The 24,559-nt window shown below is 43.1% G+C and overlaps 1 protein-coding gene across 5 annotated transcripts in view; it reads right to left on the bottom strand.

The window, feature by feature from the left end:
• Window positions 1-24,559, bottom strand: part of agap1 (ArfGAP with GTPase domain, ankyrin repeat and PH domain 1) — a 189,483-nt gene that overhangs the window by 9,656 nt on the left and 155,268 nt on the right. For all 5 annotated transcript variants that reach the window (XM_085448188.1, XM_085448187.1, XM_085448186.1 and 2 more), the window contains 3 exons: window positions 18,627-18,781; window positions 17,970-18,060; window positions 15,600-15,822 (listed from right to left, as the gene is read on the bottom strand). In XM_085448188.1, coding sequence (XP_085304314.1) covers window positions 15,600-15,822; window positions 17,970-18,060; window positions 18,627-18,781 — 469 coding nt within the window. The remainder of the gene's footprint in view (window positions 1-15,599; window positions 15,823-17,969; window positions 18,061-18,626; window positions 18,782-24,559) is intronic.

A 24,559-nucleotide genomic window follows, 5' to 3' on the forward strand; every position in this document is an offset into this window, starting at 1 on the left:
TCCATCCTGGTTACTAACAATGACAATGTTAGCACCTTCAACTCTGTCACCTCCTGCTGTCTTTTTGTTCATACCACCTTCTCCAAATCAAAATCAAGCAGGAAGTGTGTAATGTTATCTTCCTGAGTATTTGGCGTCAGTTTTAATTCCAAAATCCAAACAAACTTTATAAATCCAATGTTCTGCTGACGTTAAACATAGTTAGATATTGGTCATACTCCGGTTTGTTCTGATAGAGGATAAAAATGAAAGAATCCCTTTGGCTAAACATGACAATCACAATTACATTATTTAAATAAAACCCTTTAAGTTAGTGTTTTGGATTGTCTTGATGCTAGCAGTGAAAAACAGAAGAATAAAACAGCAGAGTCAACTTTCTTGATGGAAACTGAAAATCTGAAGTTATACGGATGATAATAAACTTTTCAAGAGGCTTTGTGTCTTAGTGTAGCTGCTGCACCCTGTTGAAACATTAGCTGAGTGGACCTGTTGATTGACAGCTCCATCAGCGGCTGTGTTGTGGTGTTGGGTCTCGGTCTCTGTTGGAGACAGTGGGGCATAGTGTGATTTTGTTTGGGGGTCACTCAGGGCGCCACACTGGGCCCACTGTGCTTCTCCGATTTCCTGTCTGTTGTTTGAGCTCTGGAGACCTCTCATTGTGTGTGTGCGTGTATCCAGTGTGTGTGTCAATGTTACCCCTGAGCGGCCGCTTTGTTCCGCTGTGTTTACATACACACCGAGTTTCCTGCCCAGCTAAAGCCAGAGGCCCGGCCGAGTGACCGACCACCGTTGGACGTCCCACCAGCTGCTCCCCCACCGCTCTGTGTGTGTGTGTTTAAGAGGGTCATCTGCCCACGACCCCACAACACAGCATTGACAGAGAGCTGAATACCAGCACACACACCCCGATAATCACACCAGGCTAATTACCATAATTACCACCAAACAAAACCTGAAGAGACCTGACACCAGAAAGAGCCCGATGGATCCTCAACAGCAGAAATTAACACTTTGAATACAGTTTGATGGAAGCAAGAGCAAAGACTTCTACTTAGTAACTCAACAATAATTTCTCAAGTTTTAGGATAAATAAAATGTATCTTATCCTTTTTTATATTTATATTTGTCAGGTATAACAAGTGGAAAATTAATCTGATGACTAATTTTATTTAGAACCTCACAAAACCAGAAATGTGGCCATTTCAACTTAAAAAAAAAAAAACAACAACAAAAAACTTTGATACTCAAAGTCAATACTCCTTTCTAATCTGTCTCAAATTCTACCAGCAAGAAAATCACCACAAACACAGTGAGGGCTAAACTGTCGCTGTTTGCTATCTTTTCTTTCACTGTTCTATTGTTCTGGCTTCACTGAGGCCTCCCCTCTGCAAATACACTGTCTGGATGCCAGATGACTAAAATATGCCACTCAGTGTTTCAGGACTCACTCACCAGCCACTTGGTTCGATACACCTGTTCATCAGTTGCTTTTAAAGCAAATATCTAAATCAGACAATCACACAGGAGCAACTCAATGTATTCAGGTAGATATGGTCGAGGGGACATGATGTTCAAACAGGGCATCAGAATGAGAAAAAGATATTATTTCCACCTTGAACACTCCTGGTTCCACCTGGTTGTTGGTCCAAACATTTAATAAACTGCTGAACTACCAGGATTTTATCACACAACCACTTCTAGGGCTCACAGAGAATGATCTGAAAACGAGAAAATACCCAGTGAGCAGCGTTTCTCTGAGAGAAGTCTGAGAATAACTCAAACTTTGAGTAACTCAAATAACCACCGAGCGCATCTCTGAAAGCAGAGCATGTCACACCCTGAAGTGGGTGGAGTACAGAAGTAGAAGACCACACCTGGGTGCCACCTTTGTCAGCTAAACAAAAAGATTGAGGTTAAAATTTAAAAACAGATTGGAAAAACACTAGCTAACCATTTAGGATGTGGTGGATCGGAGGATTCTCATCATGGATGTGCAGCCGATCAGCAGCAGCTGTGTTACGCTATCATGTCAATGTGGACCAAAACCTGTGTTTCCAGCATCTTTGTGAATCTCTACATTGCTGTAAAGCACAAAGAGTCCAACCCAGTAGGGGGTTAAACATATATCTAACAGATTTGGTAATGTCCTGTCTGAGTTTTTCATGCATGAAGTAAAAATAAAGAAAAGTTAAATGCAGATAAAAAGAGTATTCTCCAGCTCAGCTCAGCCTGCAGAGAGAAGCTGAGATGTATGAGCCACCACACTGCTGTTAAAGCCCGTCATTAATTACAGAGTGTGTGTGTGTGTGTGTGTGTGTGTGTGTGTGTGTGTGTGTGTGGTAATGAGCGGTAGGATTCGGGGGTTAAGAGTGACATGGTGTCAGTGGCTTCTCTTCTAGCCTAATTAGCCCTCTAATTAATAGATTAATAGATAGATAGAGAGCGTGGATAAGAGCATCAGCTAGCTGCCTGACCTAATGTGCATTTAAGATAAATCACCGTCAAATGGAGGGGCTTCTAACAAGGTGAGGAGCAAAATGAGCCACTAATTCTGCTTTAAATCCATGCAGAAAACATGCGTGCTTTGTTTTATCTTACAGCAGAAAAGAGAAGATGAGACGAAAGAAGAAGAGAAGAGGCTGAAATCAATTAGCCTTTCTAGCTGGTCGTTAGCTGCCGTTGGATAGGCACAGATAATTAAAGGGAGGGTGGTGGGGTGAGAAAGGTCTCTGTGTGGGGAGGGAGGGGTGAGTTGGGCTGAAGTCAGCCATGAGACTGTATTAGACAGATATGGAGGGGTTAATTCGGACAGGAGAGACAGAGATGATGCAAATGAGGAGAGAAAGAGTGGGAGAAGAGGTGGAGGAGAAATGGAGCAAACCGATGGGAAGCTGATCTCTGGGGTGAAACGCAATGCTCCAGTGATGCTGCACAGATACTGAAGGGGGGAGGAAAGGGGGAGTTTTCATAAAAAGAGGTGGAAAAGGAGAAGCAACCACAGATATAAAGGAAGAGACCCAAGGAGAGAGAGACAGCAGGAAGGTAAAAATATCAGGGGCATCTTCTCTAGTGTAAAAGAAATATCCACTGCATATTGCAATGATAGTAGTCCAGGAATGCATCAACGTTAGCTTGTCATGACCACAACTGGACAATGGAAACAAATCGGTCCAACACCATCTTGGAGGTAGATTATAAATCAGAAACAGGAGGACTCAACAAGAATAAAGTTCTGCTTAATTTGTAGCTGTTGAACAAATCAGGAATGTTAACTCGTTTCCGAACCATGTACGAAACTTTGACATGACCTTCATTTCATTATTCTCAAGAAAACACTCGTCCTATTGGGAAAGTTTCGCAAAGATACCTTTAATCCAAGGAGAAGACACTCCTTACCCTTTAATAGCATATTCAAAGCTGTGAAAGGGTAATTGTCTTGTCCTCAAATATCAGACTTCTCACAATTTTTAAAATGCAATTTCCAGAAAAAAAAAAATCGATATCTGGGTTATAACAGCACCTTTTTGGCACTGAAGTCTGGCCCATTTGGTTTAGAGACATCGAAGATCTGACGAGATCACGATGATATGGCCATGAATCACATGTGAAGATGCCTTGAATTTGTCCATACATTTATATTCAGTATTTTTGACAATTAAAGAGCCTACATGTTTTATCTGAATCAAAAGTCTGCAAACAAAGATTAAACCTCTTGATTCTTTCATAAATAAATAATATTTGGATAAGTGGTTCTTTGATCAAGATGTAACAAGCCTGCACACTGTCATATTAACAGGTATACATACTGCTATTGGCTTTTAAAATAGTTCTCCCAAGTCTCAGCTATCAGGATACCACAAAAACAAACTAAACCCCTCCCCCAAAAATAAACCCCCCACTAAGAATAGGGTCACTTTTTATTACTGACTTTGCCCTAACAGGGTTAAACAGGTTACAATTATACCACAACAACAGTATGTAACCAGATGGATGCTCTATTCAATGTTGACTGCTCCTGTTGGGAATAACCTGACTTACTGTCTACATCAAACTGAAAAAGGCTTCCTCTGTGGGAATTTCAGGGCCTCCTGTCACCGGTCCAAAAGAGGAAGTGGCCTCAGCAAAGACAGTGGTGACCCTGAAGGCTTGGGCCTCGTGGCCGGGAAAGCCATTAACATTTGCTACTAGATTAGCTGGATGCAGATGAGTGGACCTGTCTGACCACAAAGGGGGGGGGGGGGGGGGGGGGTGTTAACGCAGTAACAGGGTTTGGACAGGACAAAGCCAAGAGCCAGATTAATCAGTAGCTCGATTTAAAACACATCAAGGTGAGATTTTATTGTAGCACAGGAGGCAGCGGAGGGGGGAAAAAAAAAGGCAGCTAATGATTAAAACAGGGGTTTTACTGCAAATATTACCATTATGTACAAGATAAAAACAATAGCCTGATCTAAAAATACATATATTAAACATTAATAGACATTTAAACGGTGCAACAGCTCAGCTGATGCAACATTTCTGAGGCCGGTGATGTATCTGAAATCATCTGATATGGGTCTGTTTGTATGTGTCAGGCAAAGCTTAATTTTAACTTCTTTCATAAAGTAACACCAACTTGTGCTTTAAATACCTTTGTTTTAAGTGTCCTGTTACTCTGATTGGCAAATGAAAAAATATATTAAGTTTACAGATAATCAAAACTGATGCTACAGCTTCGTAAAACACGTAATTGATAAGTTACTATCAAAACATGTAGTTTCTCTAATGGCCACTAGAGGCAGGCTCCAAAAGTGAGTCCATCCGGTGTGATGAAGGCTTTAAAACAGGACTCTTTAAACCAGTAGGTCAGCGGTCCCCAACCCCTGGGCCAAATCAAATCAAATCACTTTTTATTGTCACATCACATGTGCAGGCACACTGGCACAGCACATGCGAGTGAAATTCTTGTGTGCGAGCCCCACAAGCAACAGAGATGTGCAAACACAACAACACAAACGAGCAAAATACAAGAATGGCCAACCTGAAACTAATAAATATATGTACAATATATAATAGTGTATGCATTTCTGGATGTGTATACTAAATATTTTCCTACGTGTGTGTGTGTGTGTGTGTGTGTGTGTGTGTGTGTGTGTGTGTGTGTATACACATTTTACAAATTAAATAGTAAAAAATAAAAAAAATAATAATAAAATATATAAAATATACAGAGTTGAATATGTGCAAAACAAGTGGCATTTATGTACAGTGTGGAGTGCATAATGTTGAAGTTCCAGTAGTGAAGCTGAGGTGTCTATGACGTGTTCAGCAGTCTGATGGCCTGATGGAAAAAGCTGTCTCTCAGTCTGCTGGTACGGGACCGGATGCTGCAGAACCTCCTTCCTGATGGAAGCAGTCTGAACAGTTTATGGCTGGGGTGACTGGAGTCCTTGATGATCCTCCCCGCTTTCCTCAGGCAGCGCTTCCTGTAGATATCTTGGAGGGAGGGAAGCTCACCTCCAATTATCCGTTCAGAGCACCGCACTACTCGCTGGAGAGCTTTGCAGTTGTAGGCGGTGCTGTTGCCATACCAGGTGGTGATGCATCCAGTGAGGATGCTCTCAATGGCACAGTGATAGAAGGTCCTGAGGATGCGGGGGCTCATGCCGAATCTTTTCAGTCTCCTGAGAAAGAAGAGGCGCTGCTGCGCCTTCTTCACTGTTTTGTTTGTGTGTACTGACCACGTAAGATCCTCAGCCAGATGTACACCAAGGAACCGGAGGCTGCTCACTCTCTCCACAGCAGCGCCGTTGATGGTGATGGGGGTGTGTACTTCTCTGCACCTCCGGAAGTCCACTATCAGCTCCTTTGTCTTTGCGACGTTGAGGGTGAGATGGTTGTCTTGACACCAGTGGGTCAGGGCGCTGACCTCCTCCCTGTAGGCCGTCTCATCACCGTTGGTGATAAGACCCACCACTGTAGTGTCGTCCGCAAACTTCACAATGATGTTGGAGCTGTTAGTGGCTGTGCAGTCGTAGGTGTAGAGTGAGTACAGGAGAGGGCTCAGTACACACCCCTGTGGAGCACCAGTGTTCAGTGTGATGGGGGATGAGGTGATGCTGCCCAGTCTGACCACCTGGCGTCTGTCAGACAGGAAGCTAAGGATCCAGCTGCAGAGGGAGCTGCTCAGTCCTAGATCCTGCAGTTTCCTGTCCAGCTTCGAGGGAACGATGGTATTGAATGCTGAGCTGTAATCTACAAACAGCATTCTCACATACGTGTCTCTCTTCTCCAGGTGTGACAGGGCAGTATGTAGTGTCAGGGCTATGGCATCATCAGTGGACCTGTTGTGGCGGTATGCAAACTGTAGAGGGTCCAGTGAGTCGGGTAGTGCAGAGCAGATGAAGTCCCTGACCAGCTTCTCGAAGCATTTGCTTACGATGGGGGTCAGGGCTACAGGTCGCCAGTCGTTCAATGAGGAGATGGTGGAGGATTTGGGTACAGGGACGATGGTGGCCATTTTGAAGCAGGCTGGGACTACAGACAGAGAGAGGGAAAGGTTGAAGATGTGTGTGAACACTCCAGCCAGCTGAGCCGCGCATGACTTGAGGACGCGGCCGGGAATCCCGTCCGGACCAGTAGCTTTGCGCGCGTTCACCTTCCTGAAGCACTTCCGCACATCCTCCTCAGACACAGTGTGCGCACTGACGTCATCCGCGGTGCGCACACTGTCCGGTCTCATGGTGTTCGCTGCGTCGAATCTAGCGTAGAATACGTTTAGATCCTCACACAGAGAGGCCGTGGTCTGCGGTGTGCTGGTTTTCCCTCTAAAGTCTGGACCGGTTTGGTACCCAGCCGCGAGATTTTAGGCTCGGGATGAAATTGATGGTGTTCAGGGTTTTTATCGTTAACTCTGTTTCCCTGGGTCTTTTATTTTGAAATAAATATTTAGGCGTTACCATAGCTACACAGCAAAATCTCCAGTGTTAAATTAACACTGGAGAGTGTCTATATGGGTCCACACCTCTGAGTGTTAAACACAACACTGTTGAGTGTTAAATTAACACTTTTGACAGTGTTATATGTTTAAAAGTAACCTAGTCAGTTTTGAAGATTAACAATGGCTAACACTGAGCAGTGCTGATTTTCTAACACTGGAATATTTCTAACATTTTGAGTTATTTTCCAGTGTTAGAAAATCAGCACTGCTCAGTGTTAGCCATTGTTAATCTTCAAAACTGACTAGGTTACTTTTAAACATATAACACTGTCAAAAGTGTTAATTTAACACTCAACAGTGTTGTATTTAACATCCAGAGGTGTGGACCCATATAGACACTCTCCAGTGTTAATTTAACACTGGAGATTTTGCTGTGTACCAGCGAGCATTAAGGGGCAGAGAGGAGGATGTTACTCTCAATGTTTTTGGTGCATTTCAGGAGGACGCTGCTAATACACTTTTTTATAATACACAATTACACAGTGAATTCGCGTTTATTCTTATATTTACAAAATACGACCAAGACAAAAACTGTGGTATCGTTTTATTTTGTTGTATTTATCCGAGACACCTTAAAGGCCGGTCCATATAAATATTGTCTGACATTAAACCGGTCCGTGGCGCAAAAATGGTTGGGGACCACTGCAGTGGGTGATGTCACAGTAACTGTGTCCAATTTATATTCTTCAGATTTTAATATCTAAGGAATACGGTTGGTCATTTGTCTTTTCAATGTTCTGTTGGTGGGAATACTGATGGAAACAAGTCCTACCATTCTATTATTGAACAAGTCTGTTGTATTTTAATAGATATTTATGAAATCCAAACTCTTTAAAAATACCCTGAGAATTTAACTTCTTGGACAAACATCCAACCCTTTTCCTCACCCGAACAAAGTCCTCTTTTCTGTGCTTTGCTTTCATTTCTGAGGCATAAAATGCGTTCACTAAATGCATGAGTGAAAACCACAAACAAATCACTTCCTTCTAAAAGATGTGAACACAATGTGTGAATTAGCACAAATCACAAATAAAAGAGGACAATTTTTCTTAAGTGTATCGTCATGGCTCAGTGTTTGAAATGTTTACCAGCCGGCCGCAGCTCGCAGTGAACCCATTCAATCCAAACACATTACCGGCCGACGCGAGGAGAACTCTGTCCTCGAGTTTTTCCACCCCCTTTCTCCCTTTTCTTTATTGTATGAGCAATTTGCCGACTGAGCCAATTAGCCAAAGGGAGGAGGGGGAGCGGGGAGGAAGGGGGACTCGTACCGACGGCGCACAGATTCATTTCTGCTCCAGGAGCCAGCCCCCGCTGGCTTACGGCGAGCAGGAGCCCAGAGAATCCGGCGAGCTGAGAGGACGGACCGAGTCACGCATGTGGAGAGCGTTATTTATTTCTTCATTATTAAAATAAGGCAGGGGAGGGAGGGCAGAGGACAGCGAGGTTAATCTGATGACTCAGGCATAAAGAATGTGCATTTAGTTTGTGCTTTTAGCCCGCATTAGCATAACCTCGCCGCGATGACAAACGATGAATGGTCCGGTGATTGGCTCGTGTCAGCAGGCTTAATGTCAATAGTAAATTGGAGGGCTTGTTAGGTGAGTCGGGGGACGCGGTTACGAACAGCGGCGGGGCAGTCATGTACAAAATAATGTCTATTAGGACTAATTTAATCAAGGCCTCCCTTTTACAGATGAATTAGAATGTAGGGGCCAATTATTTTTCAACGTTTGCACTGGCCCTGCCTGTCAGGAGGCTTCCTCTCTGCGAGTGTGTGTGTGTGTGTGCGCGCGCGGGTGTGTGTGTGCTGTTTAAAATGCAGGCCATGGGGCCGCCTCGGATCTGCAGGGGCTGCAGATAATAACAGAGAGATGATGGTAGGCGGGATCAGCTAGTTATCCGCTGCAGATGAAACAGAGCCCGGCTCGATCTGCACAAATGGATACACGAGCACACATGTATGCAGATAATCCCACGCATGCATACGGATACAGAGTGAGTCCGGCCTCATGGGAGACACGGTGACATCTATTTCAGGCCTGACACTTCTGCCCACATGCATGTTAAATAGGGTGGCTGTAGTTCAGGTGGCAAAGCTGGGTGTTCACTAAATGCAGGGTTGGAGGTGTGATGCCTCATTCTTTAAACACATTTACTCCACTGCCTTTGGTGTCTGGACCTATTCTGCTAATTCACAGCTCTTAGACTAAAGTAGTTTTGATTTAGGGTTCAAAGTACTTCGTACAGCCCATCAGTTCATACTATTACTTACGAAGGGCAGACAAGTAAACTACCTCCCTCCAGGTATTCATACCTGAACACAGTAACAAAAAACTGCAGTAAACGAATTAAATATGATAGAAAATTTGAACTATGGGCAAATGTTTAGGGTTTGGATTGAGTTTGGTTCAGAAAATCGATGCTACATTTCAACTGAAGTCTCATATACTTTGGCCAAAAGTCCACTAACAGAGCAGGCTGTACTCGGCCCTGTTTGGAGCCCCTAAGCTCAACAGCACTCAGTCAGTCAGTCAGCAGTTTCTGTAGCAAAATGAGGCTAACATACAACAAATTAACAAAAATTTCAAACTGCCCCTATTCCTTAAAAAGAGCTGATGAATAATAGAAATATGTGATAATCTTTTGTGTTTTTATGCATGAACCGCCAACATGAATTAAAATGAGGTGGCCGCAAACACCTCTGACACCCGAGGGAGGCTAAGGACCTCCATCAGTGACTGGCTGTAATTAATAACTTCAAATCGTCCTGTATCACCATCTGATCTGCATGTGTCCATCTCAAATCACACCAGTCCAATCTGTGTTATGATCACACAGTAGAGAGGGGGAGGTGTGTGTGTGAGTGGAGGATATCAGTTTGGGTTTTATGGGATATGAAGCAGGGCTGTCCCCTCCTCCCCACCACTGGCTCTGACCCTGGGGGGCAATTATGTTGTGATGTGGCTGCCCCATTCCTCCTGGTCGCCCCATCTGGTCCCCTGAGCCCAATCCTGCTGCCTTGTCGGGCCGCCCGCTGCACCTGCACCCCGGTCCAGATTAAAAGCCCCCGGTCTAATTTTAAATCTGTTAGCGCTGGCCTTTTCTTAGGGGGGAACAAGACTAATCTGTTCCCATAAAGGGCCCTTTTTCTTTCCCCTCTCCTGGCTCCCAGCGCCGACAGACCTGCTGCTGAATTATTACTGGCCACGCATTTGTCATGCGGACCCCGATGTTAAGTGCGTGGCGGCACCGCGATGCATGGCCCTGCGAGTTCATCCTTTTGCCGACCTCATTCATGCTCATTTTTCTACTGTCTAATTAAGGTGTGGCTCCCCAGCATCTACATACCTCTGCCTCCCCCTGTTGTTCACACTGAAAACTGATGTGACGGCTTTCAGCAGGACGTAAACTCTTTTTTAAAATCTGTTAACGAGCAGTGAATTGATAGTAATAATAAACCTGTTTGAATCCTTGATATCACCATGATTCATGATTCAGAGGCGCATATATTGCTGGTAGTATGGCTGCAGGTAACTGACTGGAAGCACTGGACAGCGTTTGGTTTATCATCTCCATCTCAGCAGAAGATCTCAGTGAAACAATGAACACAGGCTTTGAGCATACTCAGATGTGTGTGTGTGTGTGTGTACATAAACAGGGGAAGACGCTGACCCTCTGCGACAGACTACCAAAGGTCAGCAGTTGGCGTGAGAGAAGTAACGGTGGAGGGGGAGGGAGGGAGCCGCCAACCATGTTGCCAGCAATCACCTTCCCAGTCCAGTGGCCAGGAGCTTGGATTAGCGGTGCTGTCACTTGCTGTCCGCTCAGGCCTGCTAACACGCTGAGCCCGAGCAGGCCTAAGGTGCTGGTGTTGATGCGCCACTTGACACGTAATTAAAACAATGAGCTGCGGCGCCGAGAACCGGAGACTCGGGGTGTTGCGGCAGCAGTGTCGACGGAGCCTGCGAGGCCCCTGTGGGTGCTCCGGGATGGGCAGAGAGCCCAAACTTAGCAGCCCCTTCAGCGGTGGCCTCAGCTGGGCCGTGGCACCGGGCGACCACGCCAGCTGAGGTGATGACGGCTGACCGCGGGGCAGCCAGAGGTTAATGGGAACGTTTAGAGGACAACGGAGCCTTTTTGTGGTTTGTGAGCAGCAAGAAAATAAATACTTCTAACAGGATCCCTCTGGCGCAGCAGAGCTGGCACAGTTGGTGTTCATCCACACTGTACCCAACCTGCCCTGTTCCCTTCTTTGCCACTGCGAGCGACGCACGTCAACAAGTATCTCCCCTCACTGTGAAGCATTGCAGCGCTGAGCAGGCGTGGCAAGACCTTGCATTCGGCGCGATGAGCTCCAGCCCTAAAACGATTAGCAGCGACAGTACTCGCTCCTCATCCTCACCGCGACTCGCTGATGTTAATGAGACCTGGACCAGCCGTCGCTGTGGGCAGACGCGCGGGGAGGAGGACGAACCGGGGAAGATAAAGAGATGATGACAACAGCTGGAGATGGCGGGGCTCGGCCCTGTCACATATCTCATTGGATGGGGGGGCGACGCCACGGAGGTGAGGCGCGATCTCTCCGAACATAATTCCTCCCTCCGGTCCACCGGGGGAGTTGACAGAGGAGGGGAGGAGAGAAAAAAAATGGAGGAGTTTAATACTGACGGTCATACTAATGCGCCTCCTCTTCTCATCCATCCAACCTCCGCCCAGCATCACTTCTTTTTTCCCTCCAAATTTCTGCCTCCTCTTTGTTTTCTACCTATCTTCCCCTCACCTTTCGTTGTACCTCCCTCTTGTTCTGCCATTCTACACGCTTCCTCTTTCTTCCGTCCATTCCTTTCCTTTCCTCTAATTCTCACTCTTCCTCCTTCTCTCCACCCCCCCCCACCAAACCTCCAAACAGGACCTAATTGGGAGGCGAGAGTGGGGGGCCAGACCTTGACAGACAGGAGGTCAGCGTAATTGCTGCTGGCCATATTTAACATTAAGATAATCAGGCCATTAATTACCCTTTGGATCATTAAATCAGCCACTTGCAAAATGAAATTTCGGCCTCTATTACTCACTTGAGAGACCACGAGGGGAGGGCATTTTTCCATCTATCAGCCACCCCTCCCAACCTCCTCTTCCCTTACTCTCCCTCCCATCCCTCCTGCTGCCTGGACAAAGCCTCTGCCGGCCTTGTCTCGTTCCTCAACCAATTCCTCTTCTTTTACACAGGTTTTAGTCACGGTTCTTGTTGAATGTGGAGAGATTTATGATTTGGATGATGTTTTCACATATTTGCAGTAATTTAGTGCACAATGCAAGAGGACGTTAAGCCACTAAATGATGTAAGTAGATGCATTTCCATACCAAAAATGGTAAATATGTCAACAGCAGAGTGGGGCTCCACAACTCCTCATCCTCATGTCGATTTTAGGTTTATTTACTTTTGAGTGTAACTCAAATCTGGCCACATTTACACTATTTTCTGAAGTTACACAGTTTAACTACAACATTTCATTAATCTGATCGACTCTTCCTTCGAAGGCTACAGGACAGGACATGTTGGTCAAGCAATGAAGTTGTTCTTCATAGCACAAATGTTAGAATTTCAGGATTTTTACATGCTTGCTCTTCTCCATGAAGTGAAGTTGTGCCAGAATCGTGTGATCTGAGAAGGCAAATATGTACCAGTTCTCAATAGCTTCTCCCCCATGTTATTGTGGACTTCTATTTAAATCTAACAGTTAAAAATTTTACCTAAATGGGTGCCCAGAGGAATAAAACATAATGTTAAGTGGCTCCAGCAAGACCACCCTTTGACAAATCAAGGTAATTATCAATTTCTACTATATTTATATGCAGCTGATACTCTCTTGAAGGCTAAGAAAATATCATTGATGGTTAGCATAGCATATGATGTTTTTTAACCCCCTCCACACAAGTTTTGTGTTTTTAGTGCGACTGTATTGGTTTGTATTTATCAGCAGTTACATGCCTGTAACCCCAGCGATGGTTTGTAATTTCAGAGGAGCAGTAGGCGTTGAGTGAATGCAACCTCGGTGACACAGCTTCTACATATCATTTCATAGACCGTCACTGGCACTCCATAAAGCTGTCATAAAAGCTCCACGCCTTCCTCCCACTGTGTCTCAGGGAACGTGTGAGAGACCCCTCCATGGATAAATACTACTATGATGAGGGACAAAGGCAGCATTTTAGCACTTCAACTACATCCTGTTATACACATAAGTTTAAAAAAACCTGTGAGAAAATTTAAGAAAAATTCAGGTGTGGATTTGGAAACACAGATGCTGTTAAACAACCTTATAGTAGCCACTATCAGTGTAAAAATTTCACACAACACCCTGACTTATAATTTAGAAAAAGTGTCTTTTCATTTGCTTATTTTGTTTAGACTAATAGTACAATACAATAGGAAAATAAACAATTATTAGGTGAATGTCTTACTAGAGGGTTAATAATTAAATCTTGAGTAATTTTTGAGTGCCCAGAACAAAACAGGTTTCCAGCTTTAACATCGGGAGGGTTAAAATAGCCTTTGTGTAATCTTAGAGGTGAAATGCAGGACTAAAAAAAGCCAGTCACAGAAGGTGTAGAAGTCACAGGGTAAAAAATAGCAGTCAGAGGTGGAGAAACGATGGAAAAATCAGAGAAGGAGGAGTAAAGATAGAAAGAAAACCAGGATTTATGGAGGGGAAACGACAAACAGCGAGCCACTTAAGGAATGGACTGATAAATACTATCGACAGGACAGCGATGGGGGAGAGAGGGGAGGAGAGAGATGGAGCTGCAGTGGAGCGTCGCGGGTTAATTGAGATAATATTGACCTCCTCCTCTAATCTCTTCAGGGGGAAACATGCTTCAGATTCATAAATAAATAGGAACATGAGCAACAATAAAAGCATTAGTGCCCTGATGGAGGAGGGCTAATGGCACGTCGATATCCAAGGATCGCTCAGTGTGAGTGAGTGTGTGTGTTTTTGTGTTGTGTGTATTCAGCTAAGCAGATACAGTCGTAAAGCTGAACTCAAATATATTGACTGTAGGCATCTCCTTGTGTTTTTATGTCCAACTTTAACCTGGATTTTGATTTATTGTATACATATTTTTAAGTGCTGTATTCACTCGCATCACTTTAATTCTTACTGATATTAATTTGGCTTTAATGTAGTTATTTAAAAATTATTGTGAGTACGTTTACATTGTTTTTATACTGAAAATTTGATTTCTCATGCACACTAACCTGAGATTCAAGTCTTATTACTAGGCTGTGAAGATCTTGCATGAATATTTTTGTCTGCTTTTGTTTTTAGCAGAAAAAACCCCCAAACCATAAACTAGTTAAGCATAAATGTAATCAAGAATAAAATCCTTCAAGTTTCTCTGTTAGCTGAAAATATGAAGGACTTTGTAAATTTTGTTACTGTGATTGCATTGCAGTTTCAGCTCAATGTATATTTAATTGATTAGGATGATGGGTCCACGATCAGGAATTTATATTTTCTCTGAAATTAATACAATTAAGTCTGACACATTTAAACCTTTGTTAAGAGGACGAGTAATAAGTGACACAAGCACTAAATCTCAAAAAAGCACAGCAGAAAGTATAGCTGTGTGTACAGTTTTCATACAGTTGTTGTGCTGCTTGAGTTGGCATGTTGAAGATATTTCAGATAGCTGGACTCACTAAAGGAACACTGCTTTTAATATTCATTTGTTTACATGTATTTGTTTTGTCTCGGTGCATGTAGGGTAAAAATGTTTGTGTATATATAAGTGAGTGTGCATCAGTGTGTGTTGGAGGGGAGTAATTATAAAGTGCTTCTGTTGACTAATGAGCGTCAGGGGGGCGAGTGGAGGGGGGGAGGACGGGGAAGTCGATCTTCATGCGGATGGCAGTCAGCTCTAATTTGTTATGATGGCTGCTGGCTTCCCAGGGCTGCAGCATCCGATAATTACACAGCATGCACGCACACACACACACACAAACAAACATGCAGGTACATGCTGATCAACACCAACGTCACGCTGAAGTTCACCGATTTGTTACTATCCCCTGTAGTCTACAAGACAGTGCACACACAGAGGTGGGCTTTTTATTGTGTGACATTTCTGTCAATATCAACACACTCAGTGTGAACCCTGCTGAGCCACACACTGAAACACTGCTCCCTGCCTGCAGCTGGCAGCACTGCACTGATATCCAACTTTCAATATACAAAAAATGAGATCTAAGATCTAGCACAACAATGACTCACTTTATAGGAAGTAAAGTTTTTGCTGAATGTCTTCTCTCTTGGAGACAGTTTTAGAAATGGCGTTCCACAAGGCTCATGTCTGGGTCCTCGTCTATTCACTATTTATTTAAAAACAGTAGTACTTCCAACCAATAAGCAACGTCAGGACTGCTGCCCTGACCTGAGAGATGAGAGATTATGAGAAATTATTCCCTGTAGCTTCGATGTAATCCTGTCACTTCCTGCTGCACCAGAAACAACCACAGTCATCTTTAGAATCTCGTCATTCCTTCAGACTACACTTCCAATTCAAACCTCCCAGTGGAGCCAAACTCTTTTCCTTAGATGTTTTCTACATTTCCTACCTGCTGGCGTCCGGTCCAGGTTTAAGGCGTCCCTGAGCGTTGGCCTCCCACACGCTGTTGGCCAGCTCGTTGCCAATGGCCGACATCACCTTGATGAGCTCCAGCGGCCACTCATCCAGGTCTAGAGAGCGAACCCTGGACAGGTGAGTGCCCAGGTTCCTGTGGATTCCCGAGCACTCAATGCAGATCAGGGCCCCAAGATTCAGACTTGCCCAGTCCGGGTCTGAAGGAGACAAGTTCACTCTATTAAAGACAATATACCCTTTTTGGGGGAAAAAAAAAAGAACTTCGGTTTAATTGTTTATGTATATAAATATGTATGTAAATATGTTATAACAAACAAAGATTATTAAAAGAGTTCCTAAAAAGTAAGAATTCTGGATAAACAACCTTTATTTTAAAGGTCAATGAGGAAGTTTATCTATTTAGGCAAGGCAAGGCAAGGCAAGTTTATTTGTATAGCACAATTCAACAACAAGGTGATTCAAAGTGCTATTTAAACTGTGTTTGCAGAGGAAGATCAAGACATGAAATTTAAACAGTTGGTAAAAGCCAGCACCGGACAATCATTGCTCTTTATTTGTAGGTAGAAGGTGGCTAACAAGGCTAGAAGAATTTTAGACCTTGGTCATCATTACAGACCTTCTTGGTCTGTAATCAATAACTGAAATCCGAAAAAAATCTAATTCGGGAACAAATGGACAAAACTGGAAATGACCTCCGTCATTTTATATCTTAAGTTCTTTCTTTTGGTTTCGGTTTAAATGTGACGTGATAAAGAAAGAATGTAGGCATTACTGTATTCTTCCTTCCTATTGTCTCAAAAATGGGCAAAAAGAGCATTTGTAAGAATTATGATCTGAGAAAAGCTCACAATATTGGCCTGCTTGCTGGGAGAGATTGCATCTCTAAGGCTACGTTCACACTGCAGGCAAAAGCGCATCAAATCCGACTTTTTTGACCCTATGCGACCCATATCCGATCATGGTATGACAGTGTGAACGGCACAAATCCGATATTTTCAAATCGGATCTGGGTCACTTTCATTTGTGGTACTGAATCCGATACATATCTGATGTTTTAGAAAGCGACTGCTGTTTGAACGGTCATGTCGCATTAAATCCGTCTTTTACGTCAGTGACACAAGACAGACGCCAATTATCAGCACCGGAGAAGACATCGTGAACGCTTCCTGGTCATCCCGTGTAGATGTTAGTGAAAGTGTTGGGAAGACAACGTTGGAGAAACGTGAACATTTTATTTGTACTGTATAAGTACATAGTACATAGATAGTTGCAGATTCTGACAGAAATCAGCAACTATCCTTTGAAGCACCGCTCCTCTCTAAAACAGCAATAAGGATAATTATTAGGCCATATGTAAATAACAAAATAACTTTATAACTTAAAGCAAAATTGGGAAATGTAAAGTCCGAAACAAGTCTTTATATTAACGGCCATCATTCAAATAACACTGTTTGGTTTGGGTCTAAACAGAGTGCGTTGTGTGTGACGTCTTTTTTTTGCGCATGCGTGCCGCTTTGAGCGTTCACACTAGAGCGCGTTTGCTGTCACATTTTATTTGTAGTGTGAACAAGCAGACAGAAAAAATTGGATTTGATCAAAAAATCGGAATTGAGCATTACCCCTTGTATGGTGTTCGGGTCTGTGAGACCCGTGTTCAGTTTTTTTCAAAAGAAAAATTAAACAATTAATTATTTTTTCACGTGTAAATGTGTTGTGTCTTTCCACTCACTCCACTTGATTATAACTGATTTATTTAAAACATTTTATATAAAAGAAAAACGAGAAGCACATTAATTCATAAATGTGATCTAACAAAGGTAAAGGGAAAAAATTAACCATGTTTGCTGTTCATATGTCTTGTAATTGGGATGAAGTAAACATCTGTTGAGTAATTTAACATAAAATTGTTTGATAGTGTTAATTTGGAAAGCCAAAACTCTAGCGGGTCCACCAGACCCATGAACACTGGCTGAGTAACAAAAATACGAACACCACACAAGGGTTAAGACCTGCAGTGTGAACGTAGCCTAAGTTGGACAGTGAGAGGCTGAACATCCTGCACAACAACCTAAAGGATGGACGGAGTTTCAGGAATTGGACTTAAATTATGCAACTCCTTGAAATAACTGGACCCATTCTTGGATGGTGTCACATTTACACATAATTAATCCTTTCAGTCTAGTTTAACTCTGACCATTAAGAAGATACTCAGAAGGCATTCTTGCGTGAACCCTAAGAATCATCTTTCTTGACCTGTCTGATGGTTTATTTTTAGGAAGTAAACTGAAGGGTAATGGTTGTGTTAGTGAAGGTTTTGTTGACACTGTGGGTGGTTTGTACTCACTCGGTGTGTCGCAGTCGGCACAGCGACCGTTCCCTCGAATGCTTCGGATCGACTGCAGAGCCATCGCCTCTGTCTGGCTTGTCAGACGAGACTGAAACAAAGAAGAAGAAAAAAAACAGTTCTGGCTCACGTCTTTTCTTGACTAAATGTTTACTTTACAGTTTGAGGGAGAAAAAAATAGGATTTAAACACTGATCAACCTCTTGTGTTCTTGACAGCGCTGTCTCTCAATTAGGCTAAAAATGTTTAAAACACTGAGCATATGTGAGTCACTGCTGTTTTGGGTTATGAGCATCAATGTCGGAGAGTGAAGGAACAACACGATACACAAATGGAATTGGTGAAGGGAGGGGGGGCCGGCGTCTTTTTTCTTCTTCTTTCTTTTTGGGTGGGAGGGCAATAAAAAGGCTGAGAGCCTGAGGCGTAAACACATCAGGCCTCGAATGAGACGCAGCCGCCTGCTGCAGGTGGAAAATGGCAATGCTGAGGCTCAATGTGAGCTACAGTAATTGCTATTTTCTAATTATGTGAGTGAACGCGCATGTGTGTGTTTGTGTGCATTAAAGGGCGATTTCGCATGTTTGTTGGTCCTGATGTGGACAAATGTGAAAATGGTGCGATGAAGAGACTGAAAGGCTCCAGGAGAACTCGGCTCACCTTGTTCTTGCTGCTCTCGCACGACTGCAGACTCGCCAGGATCTGGCTCTCGATGACCTGAACCCAGGCATCTCGCTCCTCGTAGGAAGTGGCTTCAAAGTGCCACGTCTGCCCCGTCAGCGACACGATGGTGAACTCAAAGTTCTCCTCTTGTTCTGTCAGAGAGAGAGAGAGAGGGAGAGATGAAAACACATCCTGACCTTACTCTGACCATTTTGATTCAAAAGCTTCGTCATCAAACAGTCGCCAAGCAGAATTTAAAAATAAGAACAACGTGTGGATGCTCAGCTGAGGGCTGTAACGACCAACTCTCTCTCACGTTGTTTGACAGGACACCTGTTCTACTGACCTACATGACCCCGCCCCCTGTAGCCAGGATATCACCCAAATTAAGGGTCCCTGGACCATCCTGCCCTCTTCTCTGCAGACATGTCAGCAGGAGAGGCCAGTCATTACAATCAGGGCCAGCTGGAGGGGGGGGGGGGGGGGTGCATATGGATCTGTTACACAGAACCCCCTCAGAGGTTAATGGGACAATCAGGAGCCAATTACATCAAGTATGTGCGAGCCTGTTGTGTGGATTCAGGGTCGAGGACACTTTTTAAAGCAGCACCAGCGAGGTTTGACAACATGTCTGCAGAGTCACACATCAATGGGACCGTTCACTCAAAATCACATTTTAGTAAATTCAAATAAAGTCTCCACACTGAGACAGTTCTAATGGGATTTACTGCAATAAAATGTATAAAAACCTCAAAAAATGTCACAAAATTAGAAAAGAAATTACAGCTAAACTACATAAAATACCAGAAATGAGCAGTAACCAACAGACCTCTCCAGCTGATCTTTAAAACAGTAACTGAGCTAACAGACTGAGCCACATCAATACGTATCGACTGTTAGAATAAACAGGATATTCAGACTAGATTTGAAAACCTTCACCAATTTTCACTTCCTGTTAAATAAACATGAATTAATTCTTGAGTTCAAAGACTAAAAGATCCACTTTTTAGCTCTTCAAAGCTTTTTTCAAACTTCAGATGACTCATGAGGTGAGCTTCCAGCTGCATGCTGGAGTCTTCCTCAGATCTCTTATGATGAGGTGAGTAGAAACCGTTAGAAAAGTCAGTAATGGGAGCTCGGCGTTACAGGGAGTGCAGAATTATTAGGCAAATGAGTATTTTGTCCACATCATCCTCTTCATGCATGTTGTCTTACTCCAAGCTGTATAGGCTCGAAAGCCTACTACCAATTAAGCATATTAGGTGATGTGCATCTCTGTAATGAGAAGGGGTGTGGTCTAATGACATCAACACCCTATATCAGGTGTGCATAATTATTAGGCAACGTCCTTCCCTTTGGCAAAATGGGTTAAAAGAAGGACTTGACAGGCTGAGAAAAGTCAAAAATAGTGAGATATCTTGCAGAGGGATGCAGCAGTCTCAAAATTGCAAAGCTTCTGAAGCGTGATCATCGAACAATCAAGCGTTTCATTCAAAATAGTCAACAGGGTCGCAAGAAGCGTGTGGAAAAACCAAGGCGCAAAATAACTGCTCATGAACTGAGAAAAGTCAAGCGTGCAGCTGCCAAGATGCCACTTGCCACCAGTTTGGCCATATTTCAGAGCTGCAACATCACTGGAGTGCCCAAAAGCACAAGGTGTGCAATACTCAGAGACATGGCCAAGGTAAGAAAGGCTGAAAGACGACCACCACTGAACAAGACACACAAGAAGAAACGTCAAGACTGGGCCAAGAAATATCTCAAGACTGGTTTTTCTAAGGTTTTATGGACTGATGAAATGAGAGTGAGTCTTGATGGGCCAGATGGATGGGCCCGTGGCTGGATTGGTAAAGGGCAGAGAGCTCCAGTCCGACTCAGATGCCAGCAAGGTGGAGGTGGAGTACTGGTTTGGGCTGGTATCATCAAAGATGAGCTTGTGGGGCCTTTTCGGGTTGAGGATGGAGTCAAGCTCAACTCCCAGTCCTACTGCCAGTTTCTGGAAGACACCTTCTTCAAGCAGTGGTACAGGAAGAAGTCTGCATCCTTCAAGAAAAACATGATTTCCATGCAGGACAATGCTCCATCACACGCGTCCAAGTACTCCACAGCGTGGCTGGCAAGAAAGGGTATAAAAGAAGAAAAACTAATGACATGGCCACCTTGTTCACCTGATCTGAACCCCATTGAGAACCTGTGGTCCATCATCAAATGTGAGATTTACAAGGAGGGAAAACAGTACACCTCTCTGAACAGTGTCTGGGAGGCTGTGGTTGCTGCTGCACGCAATGTTGATGGTGAACAGATCAAAACACTGACAGAATCCATGGATGGCAGGCTTTTGAGTGTCATTGCAAAGAAAGGTGGCTATATTGGTCGCTGATTTGTTTTTGTTTTGTTTTTGAATGTCAGAAATGTATATTTGTGAATGTGGAGATGTTATATTGGTTTCACTGGTAAAAATAAATTATTGAAATGGGTATATATTTGTTTTTTGTTAAGTTGCCTAATAATTATGCACAGTAATAGTCACCTGCACACACAGATACCCCCCTAAAATAGCTAAAACTAAAAACAAACTAAAAACTACTTCCAAAAACATTCAGCTTTGATATTCATGAGTTTTTTGGGTTCATTGAGAACATGGTTGTTGTTCAATAATAAAATTATTCCTCAAAAATACAACTTGCCTAATAATTCTGCACTCCCTGTAAAATTAGATTGGATTTCTGAGTAAACCTCGTGGAGCTGAAAATCCTCTGTGTTTCTGTACGACTGCTTCCATGCCTCGCCACAGATGTTCACATTTGTTCGTTGACATGTCAGCCACATTTGGAAACTGTTAGGGCGCACAGACGGGATGGGAGGGGGGCTGAGTATCATCACCACAGCAGATCAGACTACAAGCAGCTTCTGTTTACAATTAACCCCGATCAGCAGGGAAGAGGAGGCGACACCGGGTAATCACTTAATCAAAGGATGGCCTCCAGCGTGCCTGATAATTCCCAGGATTCCACCGTCTCTGCTGGTGTGACCCGGAAATGCTTTCCTCCATCCAAACCTGCGCGGCGTCGGGCTCAGACAAAATCTCAGCAGTGAGCTCGGTAATCACTCACAACACGGGCGAGGGTTTCTGGAAGCAGCCGTTCATGACGAGCGGCGGCAGCAGAAGAAGAAGATGATGATGATGATGAGGGGTTTAATCAGTCGGAGAGCGGTCACGGCCGGCCCGCCAGGGAACAACCATTTGCTCCTCCTCAACTCCAGTCATTTGGCTAATTGGGATCGTCTCAGAGCAGCAGAGCCGAAGCTCCCCTCCGGCTCTGCTCTGGATAATCAATGGCCTTGTCCGAGGAGAGGAAGGACGGAAGGTAAGGATGGAAGGAAGCGCCCTGAGGCGAACGGCGGGCTGAGGAAGCCCCGCACTTCCAGATGAAGAGATTGAAAACACCTTTGCTCTCCAAAGTTTCTCTACTAGAGATAACCGAGGATCGTTTTCATCTGTGAGCTGCTGCAGGCAGCTGACGGCCCGAGTCGGATGAGCTCACGTTAATTAAAACTACTGTTTACAAGGGCCGGCTAACGGATCAAGGTTAAACCGATCTGTGCAGTAAACCAGCCGCTGAGCGCAGAGATTCAGAGAAACAATGATGAGACTGAACTTTTCTCATGAAAGCAGTGAAACGAGAGGGACAAACTGTGAAGGAAAATATTTAATAAAAGGTTTTCTCACAGTGGAAAAAAGCTGGACATTTTTACCAAAGTGGAGCTTCAAGCTGCTTTTTTCCAGGTGATGTTTTTGGGAAAGGATCCAGAAATAAGTTTTTAGAGGAAGTGACCGAATTAATCAACATTAACATTAATGAAGCCTAATTAAAACCTGCAGGTCCAAACTGAAAATGAGTTGAGAATAATAAAATGTTCAAAAAGCAGCTAAAGGAAAGAAAAATTCACCCCACAAATGTCTGAAAACTTGTTTGAAAAATATAAATAAAATCTGAAGAAAGCTAGACAAAAAATTCCAGTTACTTTATATTAATAACCATTAATAAACAAAATCTGTAAAATGATATACAAAGAGGAAGAAAACACTGGTCAAACTAATATTTCTAAAAAATATATTTAAAAAAACTTTTTTTAAAATACAAAAAATTGGAAAAAATTTTTTTTTAAAGAATTTAAAAACAAAATGACAGAAAAAGGTGTCAAAAAAACCCTTTTTTACTTTTCTTTAAAAGATACATTAATATAAATACATTTTATGGAAAACATTTATTTTGGTGTCTAAGAAGAAGAATTGTCCCAAAAAGCAGGAAAAAAATAGAAAAAAGGGCCCCAGATTATCACGAGAAATATTGAAGATAAAGCACTTATAATAATTTCACTTAAACTAAATTAAACCTCCAAAAACATAGAAAAACATCCAGAGTTTCACACAGTGCTCGATCCTGATTCATAGCCTGGAGCTTATTGACCTTTGATTATTAACTTGATTGCAGAAAAACATGAGTTTTATTTTAGGAGCACCTGTTGCTGTCCTTCATGATTTACGGGGACACTGCGTGACTTCAGAGCGGGTGCTACCATCATCAAACTATCTTCAGACCAGAGGAAGTCGAAGCTCTGCGTATGAACGTGTGTCTGATGAAGGGCAAACTGTACATAATGCAGGGAGGGAGTGTGTTCGGAGCTCCTGGGTGAACACCGGGTGCCTCTTCGTTCTAAATGACGGCTCACCCATCAAGCACCGCCTCAGCCCTGCAGGGTCAAGAGCCAGAATCCCATCATAATTAAATTCCCATGATTCTCTGTTTTCAGGGGGAAGGGGAGGGGTGGAGGCTGCTTGACAATTATGGAAACCAACAATCCAGAAAGGCTCTGCCTCTCTGCAGCGTAAATTAAACGGTGTTTCTGGATTTAAATGCTGCATGCTGACTCAGCGCACTAAGCCCGCTAATGAATAAAATCAGGGGGGAAAAGAACCACTCCCACCACCCACTTTTACTATGAAACCCCTGCCTGGACCTCAGTAGCAACACTAATCTTAAAGCATGGTAGAAAAATTACTCTGTGGAGCTTTTTAGTCTCTTTTAGCTCATAGTTTCAGTTCTCTGAGCAGCCAACAGCTAAAAGAAACAGGATGTCAGAGCTCAGGAGGAGGTGGAGACCAAAAGATATTCACTGGATTATATTATGATAGAAACTAGAAATGGAAACTATATTCAATAGGTCAAATATGAAACGTGGAGCTTTTAGCTGCTTTATATCCAGGGTGAGGAGCTAGAAGTAAAATGTAAGTGCAAGGACTAAAATTAATTACCTTTAACATTAATGAAGCTTAATTAATGCTGGGAATGTGCAGCTTCAATTTGCAAACGGGCCGAGGGGCAGAGGATAATAAAAGTGTTCAATGTTCACATTGTCTTCTAAAAAAGGAGAAAATATAACAAGTTTTAAAAATATAAGAAAATATCAATAAAATAATAACATTATTTTATATTAGTTTGGAATGAACTCCCTGAGAAATATTTTAGAAAATTATGAAAAAAAGCAATAGGAATAAAATGACAACATAAATTGGAAAAAGATGATAAAAATCTCTGAACTACAACTAAAATTGCTGTAAAATACAAAGAAATTGCTGTTAGTGTTAGTAAATGTTAATAAATATGTAATATTACTTAAGTGTCATAAAAATAACAAAATGTCCAAAAAATTAACACAAAAAGATGCAAGCAGTACAGTGGTCCCTCGCTACAACGCGGCTCACCTTTCATGGCCTCTCTGTTTTGTTGAATTTTTTTGGTGCAATTTTGCATGCTTTTTTTTTTTTTTTTAAACAGCACATTGTGTTCTGCGTCCTGATTGGCTGTAGACCAACGTCAATCAATTTTGTGCCGTGCCTCCTGTACAGTACAGAATGCGTTCAGCTT

This window comes from Copadichromis virginalis, linkage group LG23 (genome assembly GCF_057382275.1).
Source record: "Copadichromis virginalis isolate Kocher_CV1m ecotype Utaka linkage group LG23, C_Virginalis_male_GT1.1, whole genome shotgun sequence".
Lineage (NCBI taxonomy): Eukaryota > Metazoa > Chordata > Actinopteri > Cichliformes > Cichlidae > Copadichromis > Copadichromis virginalis.